At 35.1% G+C, this 21,435-nt stretch overlaps 5 protein-coding genes across 9 annotated transcripts in view; 3 read left to right on the forward strand and 2 right to left on the reverse strand.

The window, feature by feature from the left end:
• LOC118747299 (translational regulator orb2-like) overlaps positions 1-4,509 on the reverse strand; it is a 165,744-nt gene extending 161,235 nt beyond the window's left edge. For all 4 annotated transcript variants that reach the window (XR_004993936.1, XM_036481308.1, XM_036481306.1 and 1 more), the window contains exon 1: positions 4,278-4,509. The gene's annotated coding sequence lies outside the window, so the exon portion shown is untranslated. The remainder of the gene's footprint in view (positions 1-4,277) is intronic.
• A 2,635-nt stretch (positions 4,510-7,144) lies between these two features.
• LOC118747304 lies at positions 7,145-8,570 on the forward strand. The gene is made up of 5 exons (XM_036481316.1): positions 7,145-7,350; positions 7,406-7,600; positions 7,712-8,037; positions 8,097-8,198; positions 8,267-8,570. Exons 1-5 carry the CDS (start codon positions 7,325-7,327, stop codon positions 8,323-8,325), a joined length of 708 nt encoding a protein of 235 aa, XP_036337209.1. The 5' UTR covers positions 7,145-7,324; the 3' UTR covers positions 8,326-8,570.
• Positions 8,571-8,925: 355 nt separating this feature from the next.
• Positions 8,926-10,865, reverse strand: LOC118747302 (cytochrome b-c1 complex subunit 2, mitochondrial). Its single transcript, XM_036481313.1, has 6 exons — positions 10,677-10,865; positions 10,399-10,538; positions 10,031-10,334; positions 9,437-9,970; positions 9,158-9,379; positions 8,926-9,099 (listed from the first exon to the last, which is right to left on the reverse strand). Exons 1-6 carry the CDS (start codon positions 10,719-10,721, stop codon positions 9,013-9,015), a joined length of 1,332 nt encoding a protein of 443 aa, XP_036337206.1. The 5' UTR covers positions 10,722-10,865; the 3' UTR covers positions 8,926-9,012.
• Positions 10,866-12,059: 1,194 nt separating this feature from the next.
• On the forward strand, positions 12,060-17,515 carry LOC118747301 (TOM1-like protein 2). Of its 2 annotated transcripts, XM_036481311.1 has the most exons (9): positions 12,061-12,299; positions 14,473-14,924; positions 14,986-15,060; positions 15,113-15,282; positions 15,352-15,641; positions 15,700-15,778; positions 15,918-16,017; positions 16,511-16,561; positions 16,731-17,515. In XM_036481311.1, exons 1-9 carry the CDS (start codon positions 12,248-12,250, stop codon positions 16,929-16,931), a joined length of 1,470 nt encoding a protein of 489 aa, XP_036337204.1. In that variant the 5' UTR covers positions 12,061-12,247; the 3' UTR covers positions 16,932-17,515. The 2 variants fall into 2 exon arrangements, with proteins under 2 accessions (XP_036337205.1, XP_036337204.1); XM_036481312.1 differs by lacking the exon at positions 16,511-16,561 and having other exon boundaries at positions 12,060-12,299.
• A 1,613-nt stretch (positions 17,516-19,128) lies between these two features.
• On the forward strand, positions 19,129-20,188 carry LOC118747303. The gene has a single exon (XM_036481315.1). It carries the CDS (start codon positions 19,169-19,171, stop codon positions 19,928-19,930), a length of 762 nt encoding a protein of 253 aa, XP_036337208.1. The 5' UTR covers positions 19,129-19,168; the 3' UTR covers positions 19,931-20,188.
• The last annotated feature ends 1,247 nt before the right edge of the window (positions 20,189-21,435 follow it).

Raw genomic sequence — 21,435 nt, forward strand, 5'->3', positions numbered from 1 at the left:
TTTTTTTTTGTACAAACCTTCTTGCAGAGAACTTATTTAATTTGCAAAATCCGAAAAATAAACATTTGCTTAGTAAACAAATCAAAAATTTTTATTTCTCACTTTATTTCAAAAATTTTTTTCTTTTGTTTAGAAAAATTATATAAAATAAATTGAGCGAAAACCAAAAGCAAAGCCGACTAAATGTAAAAGAATCAACATTGAAATGTGTCAAAATGAAAATAAGGGAGCACGAATTTCGATGTGAAGCAAAACTGTCTGAGAAGACAATACCTGTAATAATTGTACCATGGGCAAAATGTATTTAACGAATTTGACATTTTGAATCGTTTGTTTATATTTTTTGGCATAATAATACCTTAAAAGAGAGCCGACCTGAATTGTCAATCACACCTTGACTATGGATACCCATGATACAAAAATGAAGGTAGCTCCATTGTCACTTTTTCGTCGCCATATTAACAATCTGACAATTAAGTAGATTGTGACATTTCGGTCTACCATACCCAATATCTAAAACCATGATAAAAACATTACAAGGTAAATTCATTCTCTCATTACGTCGGCCATAATTTTTTTCTGACATTTGCCAACATTTTAAAATCATATACAATTGAAAATAAAAAAAAATTAATTGTTCACAATTGTTGTTGTTTGAGATTGAAAATGAGAATGTGTGTGTGAGTTTGAGTATTGATTTTAAAATTATATTGTTGGCAAACGTCAGGCTGCCTCTCAATGGTTTTACCTTGTTAAAACCCTCCAAACTTTGTTGTTAATTTTTTGGTTATTTACAAACATTTTTTTTTTTTTTTAATCGAAATTTGAACAAGCAAGAGGTTTATTGTTGGGTACGGCTCGGTTACTTGTACAATAATTTTGGGTTCTTGTGTCCAAATGCTTAACCCAAAGCAAAAAATTACACGTTAGTTTAAAAGAAAGATTTCTAACTTTCAGATACAAATTTATAAATAAATTTGGTTTGATATATGGACCTTGTTTTAAAAAATACTGACATTTTCTCTGTCAAATATCTAATTTTTCCCAAAACCATTGAACAAATAACCGAACATTTTCTATTTTGTTTTTGAAAGAGAAGAGGTCTAATGCTCAATAAGTTGCAAATTTGTTTCTAGTTTTCATACTAACAATAAATCATCAATTTTGTTTCACACCCCCTCCAAAATTGAACAGTAGAATATATTTGTACGATATTGTCCAAATATACTAGAATTAGATAATACTCACTTCTCTGAAAGTCATGAGGCCCATGGGTCCCAAAGTATATTCCGTTTTCAAGTTATTTGAAAGACATGGACAAAGACAATATCAAAATTGTAATTTCAGTGTTTGAAATATATCAGAAATAAACGTATCCGATATAGAAAACTGTAATAGTCCTGGTTAGCTATAATAATAATAGTAGATTGGCGCTAACAAATATGTTAGTGTTTGGCCGAGCTTCTCCTCCGACTTGTGACGTGCGCTTTGATGTTGTCACACAAAGCGGAGGGGCATACAGTTTTACGCCGACTCCTGAACGGCGATTGTATTTTTATGAGAAGCTGTTTTTCATGGCAGAAATACACTCGGAGTTTCGCCATTGCCTGTCGAGGGACGACCGCTGTTAAGAAAAACCCTTTTTCTATATTTTTTTTGCGATGTTGCTTTGACCAGGGCTTGAACGCAGGTGCTGATGAGTGGGAGCGCGCACTGATTACCACTACACCACAGCGGCCGACTGGTTAGCTACATTGTGAAATAATCAGATGACATAATGACAATAAAAAATTTTAAAATATGTTCACCTAAATTTTTTATTGTAAAAATAAAGATTTTGGAAAGTAGTTATCGAATTGAATGTTAAATTTAAACATTTTTAAAAAAAGACATGTATTATTTTTAAAAAGTAAAATTTAATACAACTGTTTTATTATACTCCCAGGATATAGAATCCCCTCGAATTTTTGAGTAATTGACAAAAATCTCCTTTTTAATCAAAAAGTTGTTTATTGAAACTACCTTCTTTTTTGTATCATGACAAAAAGTACATACAACCATTTTTTTGTAGCACTGTGTATTTAATAGATGGGCGCTTACACAATTGGGCAGATTGTTGCTTTCGTGCCAAACGTAAATTAAATTTTTTTTTATAGAAAAGTAATAGATGAATAAATAACCAACCAATTCAGGGACTACAACAACAACAACATTTATTTGTTGTCGAGCTACGCACCGATAAAACGTATATATAGCAAACAAAATTACAAATTTTACATAGCCAATATTTTTGCCTGTGGTCGTGGGAGTATTTGTGTAACAAAACTGGTCAAATGTCATATTTATCAACTTTGATAAAAATATCTTTAAAAATATTATTTCTTAAGCTATATAACCGAGCTATCAATGGGCAGTCATACAAGTTCCAACTTCTGCTTGACCTTTGACGTACGTCAAAGAGAACATAGTCTTTTTAACAATATTTTTTTGTTTTCTCTTCTTTAAATACCTGCTTTAGTTTCTTTCTTTATTATGATCTTTTTAAACCAATCTTAAAAAAACTACTAGACACAAAAGAAGAAAGTGTGCACTGTAATTCTTAACCAAATTTTCGGCATTTGCTTTTGATGTTACATATATTCGTTTCAATAATTTCAAATGGATTTATTGGGTATTCTTTATGAATTTGTACACCGATTTTGGGCCGCTGTGCCCAAACGCGTGAATTGAATCAAAAACCTTTTACACACACTTGCAGACAACAGTTCACGCTTTATTACAATAAAATAATAATACAATTTACTATATCTGTACGCTAATTTATTAATAATGTCGGTTGGAAATAAGGTATTTTTTGTAAGTTTCCGAGCTGAGCTGTCAAACAAAAAATATCCACGAAATATCTGTGCAAAAGGTGTTCAGCCCCTCTTCTTCAGCAAAACAGAAAGGAAAATTCTACTTAGTGAGGGTTATAATCCCTAAGTGCGGCCGAAGGCCGCCTACGCAGAAAGTTGTTTTCTGCAAAACTTGTTCATCCCCTTTTCTTCGGCAACACAGAAAGGAGAATTCTACTTAGTGAGGGTTATAATCCCATATAGCGGCGTCCATCCTCTTTCGTTTAGGGGGGGCTTTGGGGAGCCACGCCCCCTCCCCCTCCGCCCCCACCCCTAAATCTTTGTACAAATAGCTAAAGATTTCCCAATTTATTTTTAGTAGAAATTTAAAGAACAGTAATTTTGTTTACTTGTCGTGCAATATTTTTTTGGTAGGAATATACATTGGATTCTTGGCTAAAAATTTCTGTGGTAAAACTGCCCTTTCTTTGCTATTTAACTATCTGAGATTCAAATGCTTATAAAAAAACGTGGTGTTTTTTTAAATAACAAATAACGCTGACAGCCTCGACTGTGAAAACACAATTTTGTTCAAAATTTATATTCCTGGAAAATAATATTTAATTTATTTCCATATCCACCTATTAAGCTCGCTATAAGCACAAATTATTCAAACCAGTCGCAGAAGAAAGTATTAAAAATTAGTTACAAAAACTAAAATCGAAAAACGCTGAAGTTGCAGGTTCTGAAACCGTCAAAGGAATGAGAATGAAGAATTCTTTTTAAAAAGCTTTAGAAAAAGCTGACACATCTAGTTTGGCTTGTAAGCGCTGTTTAAACAACGATCTCGCCATTATGCTAGATTCTAATTGTTGTTTAAAAATACTTAACATCCGCATTCGCATCCGCGGATGTCTAAAATTCCACACTCGCAACATCCCTAGTTTACATACAGCTATACTTTTTTACATTTTGAATTAAAAAGTTTTAAGTGATTATCCAGCAAACTATTAGATATAATTATTATTCATATCTAGCAAGTTTAAAAAAATTCAAATAAATTTGCGTTTCTGTACTTCTTCAACTGCAGGAGTTTTTCCAAAGGGGGCGGTGCGTGTTTACCAACAACCAATTGTGTACACAACTCTTTTATCGCTTTATCGATTTTTAAATATGGTAGAATACTTTGCATTCAATTCACAAGTTTCCAATTGGATTTTAGGTAAACAAACTCTCAGCTGTTCGGTGCCTTCTTCCCATTCTTATCTGAGCCGCAGAAAACATGGCGCAGCAGTTACAAAATCACAATTTCTTGGGGCCCTAAGAAAATTCCGTCGCAAAACATCAGGCTGATTACGTACATACATATCACCAACTTCCAAAATTACTATCAACTTAAGTATTTCTATATATGCTGAATAGCATTAATTAACAACTTCGCACCTTTTTTTACTGGTTACTCGTTTCTATTACGCTCCAAATGCATTTACGTCTCCTTCATTAATTCAAAAACATCAATTCTATCGATTCGATTACCGCATGCACTGTATTACATAAATTTCGTTTAGGAATATACTTTAGAACTCCATTTTTATAAAATGAAATGCAAAATGTTTGTCGTAATCACAAAAGAAACCACTTTCCTAGAATTTCCCCGACTAAGAATTCGAGCTGCACGAAATCAAAAGTAGAATGAAAAATATCCCATGAAATCTTATTAGTGGTGCCAAGAAAATTCCCATAACTTAACACATCCAGGGCTGCCAGCCCTACTTAGCTATGAAGTGCCATTTTGAGGATAAAAAAGTCCCGAAATGTGCCAAATAGAAAAAAAATGTCAAAAGAGGTTCCATTCTTTGCAATTCTTCCCAAATTAGCATCAAAATTAGAAACATATTCCTAAATTGTAAGTTCAATGCCAAAGTAAGGTTAACTAGTTGTATACACTACAGAAATTAGAAGATTTTAGTTGAGCAGAAGATTTCACAATAATGTGTTGAAATATTACAAAAGTTCCATTTTGGCACTTTGTGTCAAATTGCATAATTTAGTGCCACTTGATGTAACCCCACGTCTCCACCTTCTATAGATTATGTTAATGCAGAAATATCAGGTGGAGACCGCAAATTTTCACTGTTAAACCATATCTGTCTTGCCGAATTTCTTAACATCGCTATATTAACATGAGCTGTCATTTCGTAGTTTGACAACTCAGTTTTCATTTGGACGCGCCACCTACATTAGGTACAGATCGATCTGATTAGCTTGATGTCATTTTGAAAGTGATACGTTAAGACAGCGAGTTGTCCACATGAGAAAACGGGACAAAGTTAAAACATAAATTTGACAGCTGTTAAGACACATTTAGTAGAAAATGGAGACGTGGGGTGAAAAAGGGCCAAAATTGGCACGCTTAAAGGGAAGTTGGCAATCCTGAACACATCTGATCAGCAGTGTTGCCAGTTAGCCATTTTCCGGCACTATGTAGCCAAAGAACGTGAATCTATAAGAAGAGACAACACGTTATAATTGTAACGAGTGGAAACATCAGGAGCGTGCTTTCTTTTTTGCCCAAATACGTTTTGTTATTGGATGAAAAGAGAAGGCACGCTCCTGATGTCCACACTCGCTACAATTATAACGTGTTGTCTCCTCTTATAGATTTACGTTCTTTGATGTAGCAAACGGAAGGTGGCGCATTCCGCAAACCGCTACTTAGGTTTGCCGATTTTTTAAATTTCTCGTGTAAAAGCAAATGAAGTCTCTAAACCTTTAAATTCACTGTAATACACAAATACTTTCACTAAAATCAACGTTTTTCACATTTTCGTTATTTATTTTTATTACAAATCATATATTTTCACCATTGAACGCAATTAAAACACGCCATTTTCTTGTATCCTCCTCTTTGTCTTCGTTACTTTTAACCCATAATGTCGGCGCCGTCGGGAATGCGCAATCTTATATTTTTAGATTCAAAGATAAGATAAGATTATTCCTTTTTTATGTCAAACTCAAACAAATTCATGATGTCGCTGCTACGTTCGAAAAATGCATGTCGCCGTGTCGCCGTCGACAAAGCGTTTAGATTACAATTCCACGATAAGCTTTTCAGGCGTTTGGCGATTTTCAGGCTTTCAGCTATACAATTCAGCTATTGTTGAACGCCTGAAAAGCGCTGAACGCCTTGTTGTGGAGTTGTAATCAGCGTTGCCGAATTGACGATTTCGTCGTCATTTTGACGTTTTTTTAGCTCAATAACGTTTTGACGATTATTCCCTCCGTATTGACGATTTTTTTTTAGATTTTCCAGCTAATTGCATATGTATGTAAAAAGTTTTTTTAAAGGAAAACGTAGTTCAAAATACAACCATGCATTTATCTAGTTTTGTTCTGCAACCGCGCTTTTAGTTATATTAAATTTGTTCTAGAATTGTAACCAAATCGTTAATTTGCACTGTTGACACTGATTTGAAAGAGACAGAAAAATAGCAGAGAAAATTTGTGCATTCAAGATTATCTATCAGCTAATAAATGCTAATGTTACACTAAATCTGCATCAAAACCTCAATCCAGTGGAGTAATTTAAAAGCAGTTGTGTTTTAAAATGTAATTTAACATTGTTATAAATTGCAAATGGGTTCCCTTTGGTCTTGAAATGTGTTATGTTCATTGTATGTAATTTATGTAATTTGAATTCAATTTTTTATTTTGTTAAAAAAGTATAATAAAAAAAATTGACGTTTTTTTGGCCGAAATGACGATTTTTTCAGGGTAAAATGACGATTTTCAGCAAAAGCTTCCGACAAGGCCGGTTGTAATCTTAGATTATGGAGATGAAATCTTTAGGCCCGTCCACATACAACTTTGGCGTTGCGTAAGCGTTGACGCCGCTTTGACAACAGTGCGAGTAACGCCAGTGCTTGCTACTATGAACGCTTTGCAGCGAATACTTTGGTCACTAAATTAATATACTAGCGGCGTATAAATCAAAATTGTATATCAATAATTGCATTCCAAACGTTATTTATTTCACATATGGCCATATTTATGTTTTGATTTTGGGTTGGCGTTGTCCAGCTTTGGTTATGTGCATACTTTCATATAACTGTATGTAATCAGGTGTCGAAGCTATGCTAACCCCAACGCAACCCCAAGGTGGTATGTAAACGGACCTGTAATGTCATGTCGTGTGGTGATGTCGTTTTTATTGTATTCAGACCTTTACTACAACTTTTCAAAAATGTCAACACCACATACACCGATAACATTGTAACAGACGATTACTAACGTAATCAGTGTTATCGGATATAATTTGACACTTCATTGTCATAAGTTTGACAAAGAAAGTGATAAATAATTAGAATTTGTTCTTATAATCAAATAGCTTTGATAAAGTTAAGTTTAATCATTGTTAAACATTTATTTTCGATTTACTTTCATTAGTCTTCACCTGGTGACTCATCTGCGTTTTACACAAATGAATAAATATGTCGCTGCTAGAGGTAGACTCTTGGTAAGTTTGCTCATGGTCGGAAATATAAACAAGTTAATAGTATTTTATCAAATAGGGCGAGGGAATGCGAAGCATGCTTTGCTCTCAATGAAACAATACTTTCAAAAATAATGCAGCGAGAAAAACGCCAAAAGAATTCCAGTGAATACAGTCGTCTCACATCTGCAATACAGGGAGAGCTCAAGCAATTCGAGGGGGAAGTTAAGGAACTTAAACAGAAGCTTGAGCTATTAGAAGATGCGCAGTCAATGTACGGTTTGTGTTCTTAAATTTCATGCACCATTTAAAATTAATGGTATCATTTTTACTTCTTATGCAAAAAACTACCTTACGTTTGATATCAATACTAATCCTTACGTAGAGATTCTGAGGAGATTGTTCGCAGAAAGCAACAAGTGAACGTACTTCAAACGCAGCTGGCTCAGGTGCATCGTAAATTATCTCAAGACCCGCGTTGGGAGCGTGCAGAACTGTTAGCACAATCGCCACCTGATTTTCCAAATAAAGCATTGAGTACAACCGAAAATGCATTCCAATCGGAAAATTTAAGCGATGTCAATATTTTGAAACAACGTCAAATCGATATATTAGAACGTCAAAATCGTGGCTTAGAAATTCTATCTCAGACAATATCACGACAAAGAAGTCTTGCTTCCCAATTAGGGCAAGAAGTAGAGAGCCAAAATGGTACTAGTTTCAGCACCTAATAAAATGTTACTAATGTTTTTAAATTCTAAAATTTTCAGATATACTTGATAATTTGGCGGATACTATGGAAAGAGTTGATGCGCATGTACATATTGCGACAGGCAATATCAGCGAAGTAAATCGAAAAGACAGTACATGGGGTAACTTTAACTTAAAATGTATTATTATCCCAAATATGTATGTATCTGAACACCTCGATTTATTTCAGGTTACTGGCTAATAATAATTATTCTGTTCATTGCCATTATTGTAGTAGCACTACTTTAATGTGACCCAATCTGTCCAATCGAAAAATGTGTAATCAAATGATAAGTTGTTACTAGTGCTCATATTGTTTGTATAACCTAATAACGTATGGGCCATGCGCCAGCAGAAAGTGTGTTAATTAAATTTTGTAAATAGCTTTGATGAAACAAAAAATTTAGGATTATTTTTACTGCGCCATGTGTAAATGCGTTATATATTATGTGAAATAAAGATGTCACATCGACTGCGAAGCGGTGTCAACTAAATACATGTATAATAGCTTTTGCGATAATCGGAGACATAAAAAAACTATCAGTATAAAAAATAAAATATTTAACCAAACATATGTATTTAACAATTAAATTTAAGCAAAAAATAAGTAAAATAAATAAAAAAAAAACACAACAGACTTTAATTCTCGTATAAAAATTTAAGATAATCGTTAACTTTTTTTTAATATGGGACCACCTGAGAGGTAATACTTTTCCTTAAAAAAAATAGAATTATCGAAATCGGTTGACGTGGTCCAAAGTTATGCGGTAACATACATATACAAAAAAAAATATTCCGACGAACTGATAACCTTTCTCCTTTTGTGAAGTCTGTTAAACAGGGCTCATCTTCAATAAGATCAAAGGGATTTTTATTTACCATCTAAATCTTTCGGTTTTTAGTTTTAACATATCATTATTTCACGTAATTATGCATTTAAGACAGATCTGACGCATATGGTACGTTGGCTAGATTGCCTACAGCTCCTACGGACAATTTCGACGAACCCGCTTTCTTGGCAGCCTAGGCAAAGGAAAATTTATTATCATTCCATATAAAACACAGTTTTATATGATTTTACCTGCTGGACATCCTGTTGAGTCACACCATCTACAGCCGACAACAACGCTTCAATGTTGTGCACCTGTTTAGTATGAACAGCTTGAACACTGATTTCATTGATCAAAGAGCTGTCTGTAGCATAGCTCTCCAACAACGCAGCCTTTAGAAGAGCCTTTCCACGGTTTACATCATTAGACGATACTGAGCCCGACTTCAAAGCGCGTGTCAAAGCATCCACCGCCTGATAAAAACAATTTACATGTAGAGCATTCTAACGAATTTCGATATAAAAATTTACCTTGCCAATGTGTTGAACATCAGTAGAAACTAGAAAGCCGAACAAACCAGCATCAGCATAGGATGCATTAAGTGGTGCATACGAAATAGAAGCATCGGTTACGGCTCCTTGTATAGCTTTGCCGAAGGGACCATTTACGTTGCCTCGTTTGGTAGCAGCTCCAGCACCTACAGCGTGCTTTAAAACAGCAAATGCTAAAGCCTCTTTTTGGTTCAACAATGAGGCACCTTGACCAGCAACTGCGACATGGGAAATAACGCCGGCTGTATCCTTGCGAGCGTCACCGCCATAATAGCTGGCAGAGTCCGATTTTCCAGATCCCGAGGACAATTCAAGATTTTGTGCAAAACCGGACAGAGTGTTGTGGTCAATGCCAACACCAACAACGGCGCAACGGCTGGGTATAAAGTTATTATTCACATAGTGCAACAGTGATTCGCTCGACAATTTTCCAATTTGGAATTTTGGTATATGGATCGAATTGCCCAAACCCGAACGAAAAGCAGCTTTGTGCAACAATTCTACAGCGCGTTCCTTTCAAATATTTATGAAGTTGAAATTCATTTTGCTCTGCGAGTAAAATTCATTAACTACCTGGGGGGTTACAGATGCAATTTGGCTTTTAACTTGTGACACGATGTCAGACAGTTCCCAAGGCTTAAAAGCTGGCTGAACAAGATCCTGCAAGAAGCGCAATCCTGTCTCGATTTGATTGGAAGTAGTTTCCACAGTGTATGTAACTAGTTCCCGATCGGATGTTGCACTTAAGCTACCACCTACTTGTTGGATGTTACGATTTATAGCAAAAGCGGTAGTATTTTTTGTAGATAAGCCAGAAGCAATACGTAGCAAATGCGCTGATCCTTGATTTTCATAGCTCTCATTACGCGATCCAGCACTGAAAGAAAGATGCAGATAATGTCATATATATGAAAATATTTGAATCTGCTAAGTTCACTTACCGGAAGACAATGGACACACGCGTAATAGGCAGAGAGGCTTCGGCAGTGGCAACCACTAATTTGTTATTTAACACAGTAGTTTTCACTTCAGCTGCCTGGCCCAATGGTCGAGGACATTGGTTTGTGGCCAAACCGCGCTTCTGTAAATAGTTAAAAGATGATTATTCATGTATTATCATATGTAGTGACAGATATGCAATTCGCAGTTTTACGTAACCACGGTTATAGAATTTTGGGTTACCCAAGAGTTGTTCGATTTTTTCCAACTAAAAACTTACTGCAATTGTACGAAGGAATGGTACTTTGTTTGCGTTGCATGCCATGTTTTAAATATATTCGTTTAATGCTTATTACAAAGGAAATAATCCAAAATTTTTAATTGAAGAAAATTTCTCGCTTGGCCTAATCCTCACACTACACTTGACAGCTCAGAAGTGCTGCCAAGCAGTGGATAATGTTAACTACACACTAGATGTCGCTGGTAATTGACAAATAATCGATAACATGGTATCCGTTTTCGGTTCTTAAAGCTGAAATTAGTCAAGTACGTAAACCTACCGGTACGTAAACCCCAGACAGCTGACACGATCTGTCTTACCAGAGCACCATGTAAATGAAAAGTCAACACCGCAGGATTTTTCTGTAGTTGTAGCCCGTAGCGCAGAAATCTTCGGAATATAGATTTTTCTGTGTCAGCTGATTTCTTCCTACTATAGATGGTTGCACCTTCGTCAGTTTTGCAGATAGTAAAAAAGTTATAAGTTCCATATTCAAAATATGTTTAAAAGACTGAAATAAACCACCGATGGTCGTGGTCATCGATAGTTTCGATAGTCGATAGTCACAACCATCGATAGTATCGATACTATTAAAAATTTCGACACTATCGATGTTAAAAAAATTCCAAAAATTAAACATATCAACTTTTATTGAAAATTAGATCAGCAGTGCTAAAATATGTCTATATTTTTGTTAAGGGACAAAAGTTTACCAACGATTATTGCTTCAAGCAGCGTGTTCGCTCTGAAATTATTTGCCCTGCTTTTCTAAATGTTCCTTCTGTCTCATAAGATAAAGCAGGTACCGCCGGCTTTTACTCTTATAGGGAATTTATATGATTAAACTTTCACAGGCGATTAGTTGAACGAAAGTAGGCAGCCGACCAACTTCATTGTAAGCGATTAGTTGAAAGGCCGTTTACACCAGGCGATTGTTGCTTTCAACTAAAAATCGCCTGAAAAATCGCCTCATGTAAATTCCCTATTACTGAACAATGTATGTATGAGTGAAAACTATCGATAGTGCTCACAAAACCATCGATGTTTTCGATAGTCAAAAATCATCGATACTATCGATAGTGCCATCGACACTGAGCTGGCTATTCCAAGGAAACACAACTATTGTGACGGTGGAGCAACTATGATTGGACGACCAATGTGCAGAAAGCCTTTCTCAACATAATTAAAAATTGACATCCAACTGGGGTTTCGCTTACAGGATTTACTGTCTAAGATGCTGCTTTTTGTAATTTTAAATCTATTTACATTCTTATTTTTACTCCCCTTATTGATTGTTAACCCTCTGCAACGACCAACAGTAAAATTGGCAGCACTTGCACTTATAAAACTTTCTGGCAACACAAACAACCAATGCAAACAAAAACAAAGGCCGTATTTGTCATTTGACGAACGTCATTTCGGAAAAGATTAAATGGACAACTGGTGAAGGGATAAAGAAAAATCAAGTGATTTGTATTTCTCTACTACTTAAAATCCCTGTTGAAAAGAAAGTGAACACCAAATAGTATCAAAATTATATTGCAGTGCTTTGTACTAATTGAACTATAGAAATGGCATCTTTTTTCAACAACCCATTTTCAACCCCAATTGGACAACGAATAGGTAATTTAATTATATGTGATTTTGATGCCAAAGAAATAAATGGGTTTTTGTTTTTTACTAATAATGTAGTTACTTGCGCATAACATTAGGTTGCCTTTCAAATATAGTATTAAATGTTTTTGGGACTTTCAAATATACAATTCTGCAGTTTTCGACATATTTACATACGTACATACATGAACAGGCATATAAACATACGTGTGTATGCAGTTCGGTAGACGGGTGTTCTGCAATACATGTTTGTAAACTGCTGCATATAACCGTGTGGAATATGCAGCAAGAAATTGTTAATTTATTGCATTTTGTTTGTACTAATGCCTAATTCGCAATATTTATATGCACACACTTATGCACTAACATACATACTTGCACATACATATAACCTGTAATGAAAATAGATTCCAATATTGTTGACTCATGCCGCTGTGCTCGCAAGGGAACCCTTTAACCGTCGTTATCTATTAAGTTTTAGTTATTGTATATAATTTTGTATGTATTATGCCAATCTTTATGCACATACATTTGTACATATCCACATATACATACTTTTACATATGTATGTAAGTACATATATACTATATTGTAGTTTGTTATTCATAACATGAAATGTAATACAACCGACAAGATCGTCTGAATTCACTGAACTGCGGCCGGTATTTGTTAAAAGCTAGTCGCGAAAAAACACATATAAAATGATGTGCAAATAATTCAGAAAATGGCAATAAAGAATTTGAATATGTAACTAATTTTTACACAAAACATATCCCCTTTAAGAAATTTGCTGGTAATCATATGTATCTAAATGTTCCTCTCATAAGCCGGAGAGATAAGCCGAAATTTAGATAAGCACTTTAAGAAAATAGCTACAACTTTTTCTTTTGTTCCGATTGGACACTGTGGATACTTTTAAAGTATGTACAGCAGGGTACTCTAAAGTCAATTTGGAGTTCGCCAAATTGCGACCAAAGCCTTAAAAGAAAATGTAAAAAATTTCACTGTTGCGCCCTCTAGTGGAAGTTTTAAGAAAAATACCGAAAAAACACTTTGTGGGATGTTTTTATACAAAATTTAAGCACCTAACCTACAGCAAAATGCTAAGTAACCTATTTTCGCAATTTTGGAAACTCCAAATTGATTTTAGACCTATGGTCTCCCGCAAATTTGCTTAGAATTACACGAAAAATCCTTTTGTAGTATACGCCCATAGTCGAAAAAATCTCGCATACAAATTGGCCCACCCTAATGTACAGCCATTTTACCAAAATTTTAAACTTTTTATCGGGGAATGTTTCTGAAAGAGCAGCCCTTGTCCAGATATAAATCTGGGTTGCTTTTCTTGCTGTAGCGACTTACTTAACCTTGTCTATCGGATAATCTGAAGAGACTGGTGTTAGTTCAGTTGGTTTAAGTGAGCATGTGAACCGATTGTCGGAACGAAAATTTTTGTCATATTCTCATTTAAACTTTTCTTATTAACCATTACTCCCAGCTGATATCATTCGAGTAATTCCGTTGATGATTTTGCTATTTGTAGCACCATTTCTGACGACCAAGCAACAAAGAACAGCAGCTAAGTAAAAATCAAATCTTCCATACTTCAATAATTTTATTCAATGCTTCGCGATTGATAGTTTCACTTAAAGCCTTTGTGTTAAAAGCAGCGCTGGGACTACTTGTATACATATTTGGATGTCTGTTTGGATATTCGTGTATATAGATAAAATCCGAATGGCACGAATATCCGATTAATGTGCGTTTATTTTCTTACCGATTTGCAAAACAAATAATTGGACACTTCATCAATAAATTCTTTACATTTCTTATTTTATTGTAAATTTATAGGTTCGAATATACATACATATATATAAAATATTCAGATGTCCGCTTATCAACAAATTATTCGGATATCTGAATTTTTTTATTCAGATATGTATTCGAATATCCGTACTATCCGGATAATGAAAAAATTTGGATAGAGCTACTAGCCCTAGTATAAAGCGAAATTTATTTTGTTCACACTATTGTGCTAACGCTCAATAATATATTGTGCTATTTACCATATTCTTTATCAGTTTTACACTAAATTTTTAAGTGATGTGCTACTTTTGTGCTTTATACACAACGGATTTCTGAAAAAAACATTAACATGATTTTTGCATTTCTGATTTTCCAGAGCAAGCCACCGACAGCTCCCTGGCATCGGAAAATTGGGCCGTAAATATGGAAATATGCGATATGATTAATGAATCTTCTGACACGGCACGTGACGCCATGAAAGCCATACGGAAAAGGCTCTCTCAAAATGCTGGGAAAGATAATCAAGTTATCATGTATACTCTTACTGTATTGGAGACTTGCGTCAAAAACTGTGGCAAGGCGTTTCATGTTTTAGTTGCTCAGAAGGATTTCATTCAGGAACTGGTCAAATTAATTGGTCCCAAAAATGATCCACCAGCTTTGATGCAGGAAAAAGTTTTGAGCTTAATTCAAATCTGGGCGGATGCTTTTAAAAATCAACCCGATTTGAATGGTGTTACACAAATGTATATGGAGTTGAAGAATAAGGGAATCGAATTCCCACAAACGGATATTGAGAACTTGGCACCAATTTATACCCCACAGCGCGTAAGTAGCTAGCTTTAATATCTAATAGTATATGAAATTAATTGGTACTGCATTTATGTAGAGTGTACCCGAGCCTCCGCCGCAACATGTTCAACAAACGATTTCTCCACAACACGCAATGCCCATAGCACCACATGTAAAATTTACAAAATTTTTACCTTGAATTTGTTATAATGCTAAATTTTTAGAGTAATGGACCCACCGTTTTGAGTGCAGAGCAAACAGCTAAATTACAATCAGAATTGGAAATCGTGGCCCATAATATGTCTGTACTTGGGGAAATGCTTACTGAGTTGAAACCAGGACAGGAGGATCCAGACGACTATGCTTTGCTGACTGAACTAACATCAACTTGCAAGTAAATTAATAATTATTATCAACAATAGACCAATGCACTCATATAAATGATTTTTCCGCTTGATTTCAGAGAAATGCAAGGCCGTATTGTCGATTTAATTGGGCGAATTAATGACGACGAACTAACAGCTGAGTTACTACGCCTTAATGATGAACTAAACAATTTATTCTTGCGCCACCAACGATACGAAAAGAATCGATCTAGCAGCAGTGCTACCTCGCCTTCCGCTATTTTAGGCGCTGCTATAGGGGCACCGCCACCAACTAGTGCCTCACAAGCTGGCACAATAGAAAATGATCCACGGTTAATAGATCTGGATGCAAGAGTCGATAAACTATCAAATTCATTTAGCTTTATGAGTAAAGAATATAAAAATATTTTTAATCCATTAAATACCCAATTGAAAATTTTTTGCAGACACGAGTGCAGCTAAACCTCAAAACAAAGATGTAGATGAATTCGATATGTTGGCGCAATCGAGGACCGACACAAATAAGTACATATCATTTTCCAGAATGAAAATAGTATTTTTATTTCATCTTACTTCTTTATGTGTTTCATTTCAATTATTTTCTTTCTCTATGGACTTATTTGCTACATTTTCTCTTCATTTATTAATAATCACACTTTTCCAGCAAAAGCGATCTGTTGAAAGACATTCCCACAGTTGATGCAGCAGCTGGTAGTATTAATTTACCTTTCAAGCGTACTAAAGAAACTGCGGCTATAAGTAAAGTGAGTAGAACTTTTTTTAATATTAAGCCCAGTGAGTAGAGTGTATTCATTTATATACTTGTATTTGTAAATTTATATATATCGTCGTTTAAAGTACAAAATCGCGTATCTTCATTCTGCAAAACCGCGTAACTGGCATTGGCTGCCAAAAATTGGATTTGCTCTCACAAGCTCTTGGCTCAATCCTTATCCATTCGTCTTGAAATATACTAGGCAGAAATGCGATTTCTTTATAAAAAATATGAGTGTTTTTACACCCTAGAAAATAATTTCTAAAACTTCACATACGCGGTTTTGCATTTTGCTGATACGCGGTTTTGCTTTTTGTTGATACGCGGTTTTGCACTTTAAACGACGATATGTACATGTTCTAAAGCTTTTTTTTTTATTTGTGTGTATGTATGTATGTACAGATTTACGTTCCTGTAATAAATTTATGCTTTTTTAATTTGTTATTTTTCGGTTACGTATTTTGAATGATTCATAACCCAAGCCGGCAAGAGAAAACGAAGTTGATGAGATGGAGGCATGGTTAGGCAGTTCTGTAAGTAATTCAGGATAATTATGTAGTTTTTAGTTTATTATATGATCACGCCTGTATAGTGTTTGTTTTAAACTTTTCAAACAATTTTTAAACAATAATCTTCGTATATATGTACATACATATGATACATATTTATTTACGACTTTGAGTAAACTATTGAAATTTGCAGAAAGAGGGCGCTGAGGGATTTGAAGAAACCTTAACGAGCACCGAGTTTGATAAATTTTTGGAAGAGAGAGCAGCAGCTGCCGAAAATCTTCCAAACCTAACGGCAACCAACTCGAATACCAGCGCAAATAATGCCGTCGGAGTTGATAACCAAAAGAAATCGACTAAAAAACCCGGTGATGATGATTTGCTTATTCTATGAGGATTCACGTTCAGGAGTCGCACATATAACATAACCATTTTTTAAATGTCTACAGCTAGCATTTGCAAATATGTAATGTATTTATTATCATTTAAAAGTGCTTAAGAATGGAAAGTGATGATTTCCAAGTATATTTCAAAAATATGTTATTTACTGTATAAGTATTGATTGCAGCTAAACAAAGCCATATGTGAAATCATTTCTTGCGCATATGCATTACTTAGTTTTTGGGCTTGCGTTTCATTATGAAATTACTTAGTTTGTATAATGAATTTCACTCTATATATGTATGTATATCATGTATTTCGTGTGGTAAAATTGCTACATTTTTTTGAACCATTGTTTGTGAAGTAAGATGTTAAAACAAACATATATGTATTGACCAAAGCTCAAACGTTAAATTCATTTAACTATTGTACATACATACATTTATATGTATTGAGTATAAAAATGTTTAACTCGATAAAGACTAAATTTGTTCTTTCCTTATTTAGGTGCATTACATGTATTTGATTGTTAATATTTTCTAGTATCTTTTGTATAATTTAAGTTTTGTTTATAATCCAAATTGTAATCAAAATTATTTTATTATTTTGCTTTAATGTACATACATAAATACTTCTATACACACATTCATATATAATGTATTGGGGATTCCAATTAAAATATACAATTATGTATTCATATTAACTTATTAATTATACATTTTATTTACAATCCTATTATGAAAACAAATTATGATGTTTAAACATAATAAATACTACTACTAGAAGATGTGCTATTTAATTTATTGCAAATGTTTATCGCGGAAATTCTCAATGAGTGTTTTGTAAGAGGATTCATCCGTCCATAACAGCCATTAACGAAACAATCAACACCCTTGATGCGCCAATGAAAATCGATAATGACCAAAGCTGCTTTTACAGTGCAATGTTTCAAACCGCTTTGATCCTCCCCTATGATAGCCATGGCACGGAGTATCTACCCCACTTAACTTCTTAAAATGCAGGTTGAACTTTAAGGGCCGGTTGTTCAATGTCTGGTTGTTGTTGTTGTAGCGGCTACCACAACCCCGCCCGGATCGGTTGATATCTCAGTCGTTGTCGTCGAGTTCCACTAACGGCAGCCCTAAGAAGCGTGCAGCCTCTGGGGTCGGTCCACAGGGACGACGCCGTTAGGGTTGTAGGGTTTTCCGGGCATGCGAAGAGATGTTTCGAGTCGTGAGGGGTCTTCGCATGCCGGACATTCATTCGGCACATCCGCATTTAGCCTACTCAGGTAGGAGTTTAGCCTGCTGCCTGAGCGAAGTTGGCCTATTGTTGCTCTGGTCTCCCGAGGCAGATGGAGCTCCGTCGCGTTAATGTCCGGTGTTTGTGTGCCTAGGTCTAGAGTATACATAACTCGAGACTGCGTCCCTGTGAATGCCGTTCAGGGCCTGTCTGTAAGCTGACGGATCCAGAGGCTGCTTAATGAACCTCTGGACTTCGTCCGTCAGTTCATATTGATGCCTCCTGACGTGCCTTGGCGAGGGCTCCTCTGCAAGCAGCTGTCTATTTGGGTGGCCACATCTGTGGCTCCCAACCAGAAACTGCTTGCAGAGGATCGTGTTGTGCTCCCTAATTGGGAGCATTTTCGCCTCATCAGGAAGGTGGTGTTCTGGTGACATCAGGAGGCATCCGGACGCTGTCCTGAGTGCTGTGTTTTGTGCTGTCTGTAGCTTCATCGACGATTTGGACGTCATGCATATTACATGGAATCGATAAAGCAGTTGCTGTATTTAACCGGAGCTTATACCTCCGATTTGTGTTAACCAGACATTGAACCACCGGCCCTAAATCATATGATTTTCGTATATACATATGTATGTACTTATCAAACTTTTATAGAATTTTGATTTTTAGTAGGTTTTTAATTAAAAATCTGATTTCAAATTGTAATTGGTTTTAACAAAAGCCTCCGACTAAAGCAAACGACTAAAACCATGAGCTGCAATTATATGTAACATTATTAATTTGTTTCCTTCGAACGGGTCTATTATTCCGTATTATTCCTACCCCAATAACTTTGCCATTAAGCAAATGTTGAAATCGATAAAACGTTCGATTACAGTTTGCAATTTGAAGTGTGGCCCTAGCATTATGATTGTTTAATGTAAACAACAGCTGTTAAATGTTTTTCTTTTCGTGTACGATTTCACAAGAACTATTTTACCATTTGTTTATTTGGACACAAAAGAGATGGATTCAGTTTTTCTAAAAAAGCTTTTACTCAAAAGTCTAGGAGCAGATCGTAAATGCTATATTTATCTGCATAGTGAGTGGCATGATGATGCCGTTAGCTTATATCTAAAATATTCGAATTCCGGCTTATATTACAAAGGCCTATTACTCGCCAAGGATTTCGAGGAACCTGCAGCAGAATTAGAAATACCATTGAATGATTTCCGTGGAGAGTGTAAAAGTGTGCTTACCAGTAACATCGGCTTGCCTGGCTTTGAGATAGAGTTGGACAACGAAAGAAAAATCCTTAGAGTAAACAAAAATGAAGAATTCTGCATTCAGTATTTAGAAATAAAGCTTACTGAAGCTGATAAAAGTTATGAAATGCTGGAGGTTGCGATCAAAATAATAGATACGGACGGAAGTGGAAACGAAACTCAAAAAACAAATGATACCATTGCTCGTCTAATTGAAGACGTTGAACAAGTGTTACGAGAAAAAGAAGAGTGGAAGCAGAAAATGCTGCAAAAATTTCTTGCTTTATTGAATACAAAAAAACAAAAAATATCAACGCTGCAGAAAAAAATAGAGAATATGGATAAAAAGATGAAGAGCGCAGAAAACATGAATGCTGCACATAATTTCCAGGCCAGCACAGGCGATGGAATGGACCATGATTTTAATGAAGGTTCAAATTCGGATGCGATTGACAGCCCCAAAGCAGAGAGTGATTTTGATGCACCCACACAACGCCTCACGCCGCCTAATACAAATGAGTAATAATTTTTATACACCAAGGAGTTAAATACAGTGTTAGGAATGAAGTTGGGTGATTATCTTTTCATTTATATAGAAAACACACACACATACATATGTGTATATGAATGTCCATGTTCGCGCCATTTGTATTCAGCTGTTGTATTCAAAAATTCGGAAAAATAATCTATACTTCTGAAATACTAAATGCTAGGTAAAAAATTAATTTTTATTTATACCATAATAAACATTTTATAGGAAGTAAGAGCTTCAAAAAGATAATTGATTAAATAAAGAATTTTTGTTAGAAGCGTGGGTATCCGCGCAAGGCTTTTGAATAGCTTTAAATAAATAATTAAATACATTCATTTATATATGTAATCAAATTAAAGTAATGAAAAAATAATAATTTTGAGAATGTTAAATATTTTCAAACAATATTTCATAAAAATTGTATTATACATCCATATGTATGTGCGAATGAACTAAAAATCATGCAAGAACGCGACTTGTATTACCATGTTCTGACGGACAACGAAAACACTTTAAAAACGAGTTTTGGGATTGTGGGCTGAAGGCCGTTCACACCGGCTGTTCCGTTCACCGGCCGTGAGTTTTCAAGTAGTTTTCAGCGAAAACTGGTTTTCGTTTGACAGATTTTACATGGACGAAAACACAAGTTTAGGTCGAAAACCAGTTTACGCAACGAAAATATGTTTTCGATGTCGGTCAGAACATGGTATAACAGGTTTTGAGAAAAAAGTTTGCGAGTTCGTCAGATGAGCATTTTTGTCTACATCACAAGAACCTCTATTTCACTCTTTGCTTTAACTAAAGAAAAGCTAATTCCACACGTTTAAAAGCGTTGTAATGAATAATTAAATCGAAATTAACGGAGAACAAAAATTGGAAATTGAGTTGGAAGCGAAGTGCGACTATTGCCACTTGAAAGCAAGTTCTTGATCGTGTAATGCTCAAGTTATACCAAACAGGGTTGTTTTTGTTGTGCTCATTTATCATTCACAATAAGTAAATTTCAGAGTTCTATTCGCTAATGCGCTGTTTGCATTGTTTGACTTTCACAGGCGATTAGTTGAATCAAAAGTTGAGCGAAAGTTGGCGCCGACCAACTTCATTGAAAATATAGCTATCAAATTGGAAATATATGTATAACCATGTCACAGGTTATCACGATATCAGTGTTTTCCTGTGGAGCAGAGCCTTATATATCTGTGTTCATATGGAAAAGTAGCTTATGTCGAAAGGCTGGCTTTAATATAAATCGGCATTCGCAGCATACGATTGCGAATGACTCACTGGCGCTAAGCCGTTGAAAAACTTTTGGCAAATAAACGTGGAAGAAATAGTTCCGATACTTGCAAGTCAATATTCTTATATTAAGTCTCATCAAAAAATTCCTTGCCGTTTAAAAAATAAAGGGATTGCCGCATTATACTAAAGCCAGTCTTTCAACACAAGCTACTTTTCCATACGAACACAGATATGTACGTCAACATAAACTTGGAATT

The sequence above is a fragment of the Rhagoletis pomonella genome, unplaced genomic scaffold (genome assembly GCF_013731165.1).
Source record: "Rhagoletis pomonella isolate Grant_MI unplaced genomic scaffold, Rhpom_1.0 Rhpom_scaffold_00011, whole genome shotgun sequence".
NCBI lineage: Eukaryota > Metazoa > Arthropoda > Insecta > Diptera > Tephritidae > Rhagoletis > Rhagoletis pomonella.

Coding starts and splice junctions, on each gene's coding strand:
- LOC118747304 (XM_036481316.1), top strand. CDS start 7,325: ATGTCGCTGCTAGAGGTAGACTCTTG. Junction 8,038..8,096: donor AGAAGTAGAGAGCCAAAATG/GTACTAGTTTCA, acceptor TAAAATTTTCAG/ATATACTTGATAATTTGGCG. Junction 8,199..8,266: donor TCGAAAAGACAGTACATGGG/GTAACTTTAACT, acceptor GATTTATTTCAG/GTTACTGGCTAATAATAATT.
- LOC118747302 (XM_036481313.1), bottom strand. CDS start 10,721: ATGGCATGCAACGCAAACAAAGTACCATTCCTTCGTACAATTGCA. Junction 9,971..10,030: donor TTGCATCTGTAACCCCCCAG/GTAGTTAATGAA, acceptor AATATTTGAAAG/GAACGCGCTGTAGAATTGTT. Junction 9,380..9,436: donor ATGTTCAACACATTGGCAAG/GTAAATTTTTAT, acceptor TGTTTTTATCAG/GCGGTGGATGCTTTGACACG.
- LOC118747303 (XM_036481315.1), top strand. CDS start 19,169: ATGGATTCAGTTTTTCTAAAAAAGCTTTTACTCAAAAGTCTAGGAGCA.
- LOC118747301 (XM_036481311.1), top strand. CDS start 12,248: ATGGCATCTTTTTTCAACAACCCATTTTCAACCCCAATTGGACAACGA. Junction 12,300..14,472: donor CCCAATTGGACAACGAATAG/GTAATTTAATTA, acceptor CTGATTTTCCAG/AGCAAGCCACCGACAGCTCC. Junction 15,779..15,917: donor TCGAGGACCGACACAAATAA/GTACATATCATT, acceptor ACACTTTTCCAG/CAAAAGCGATCTGTTGAAAG.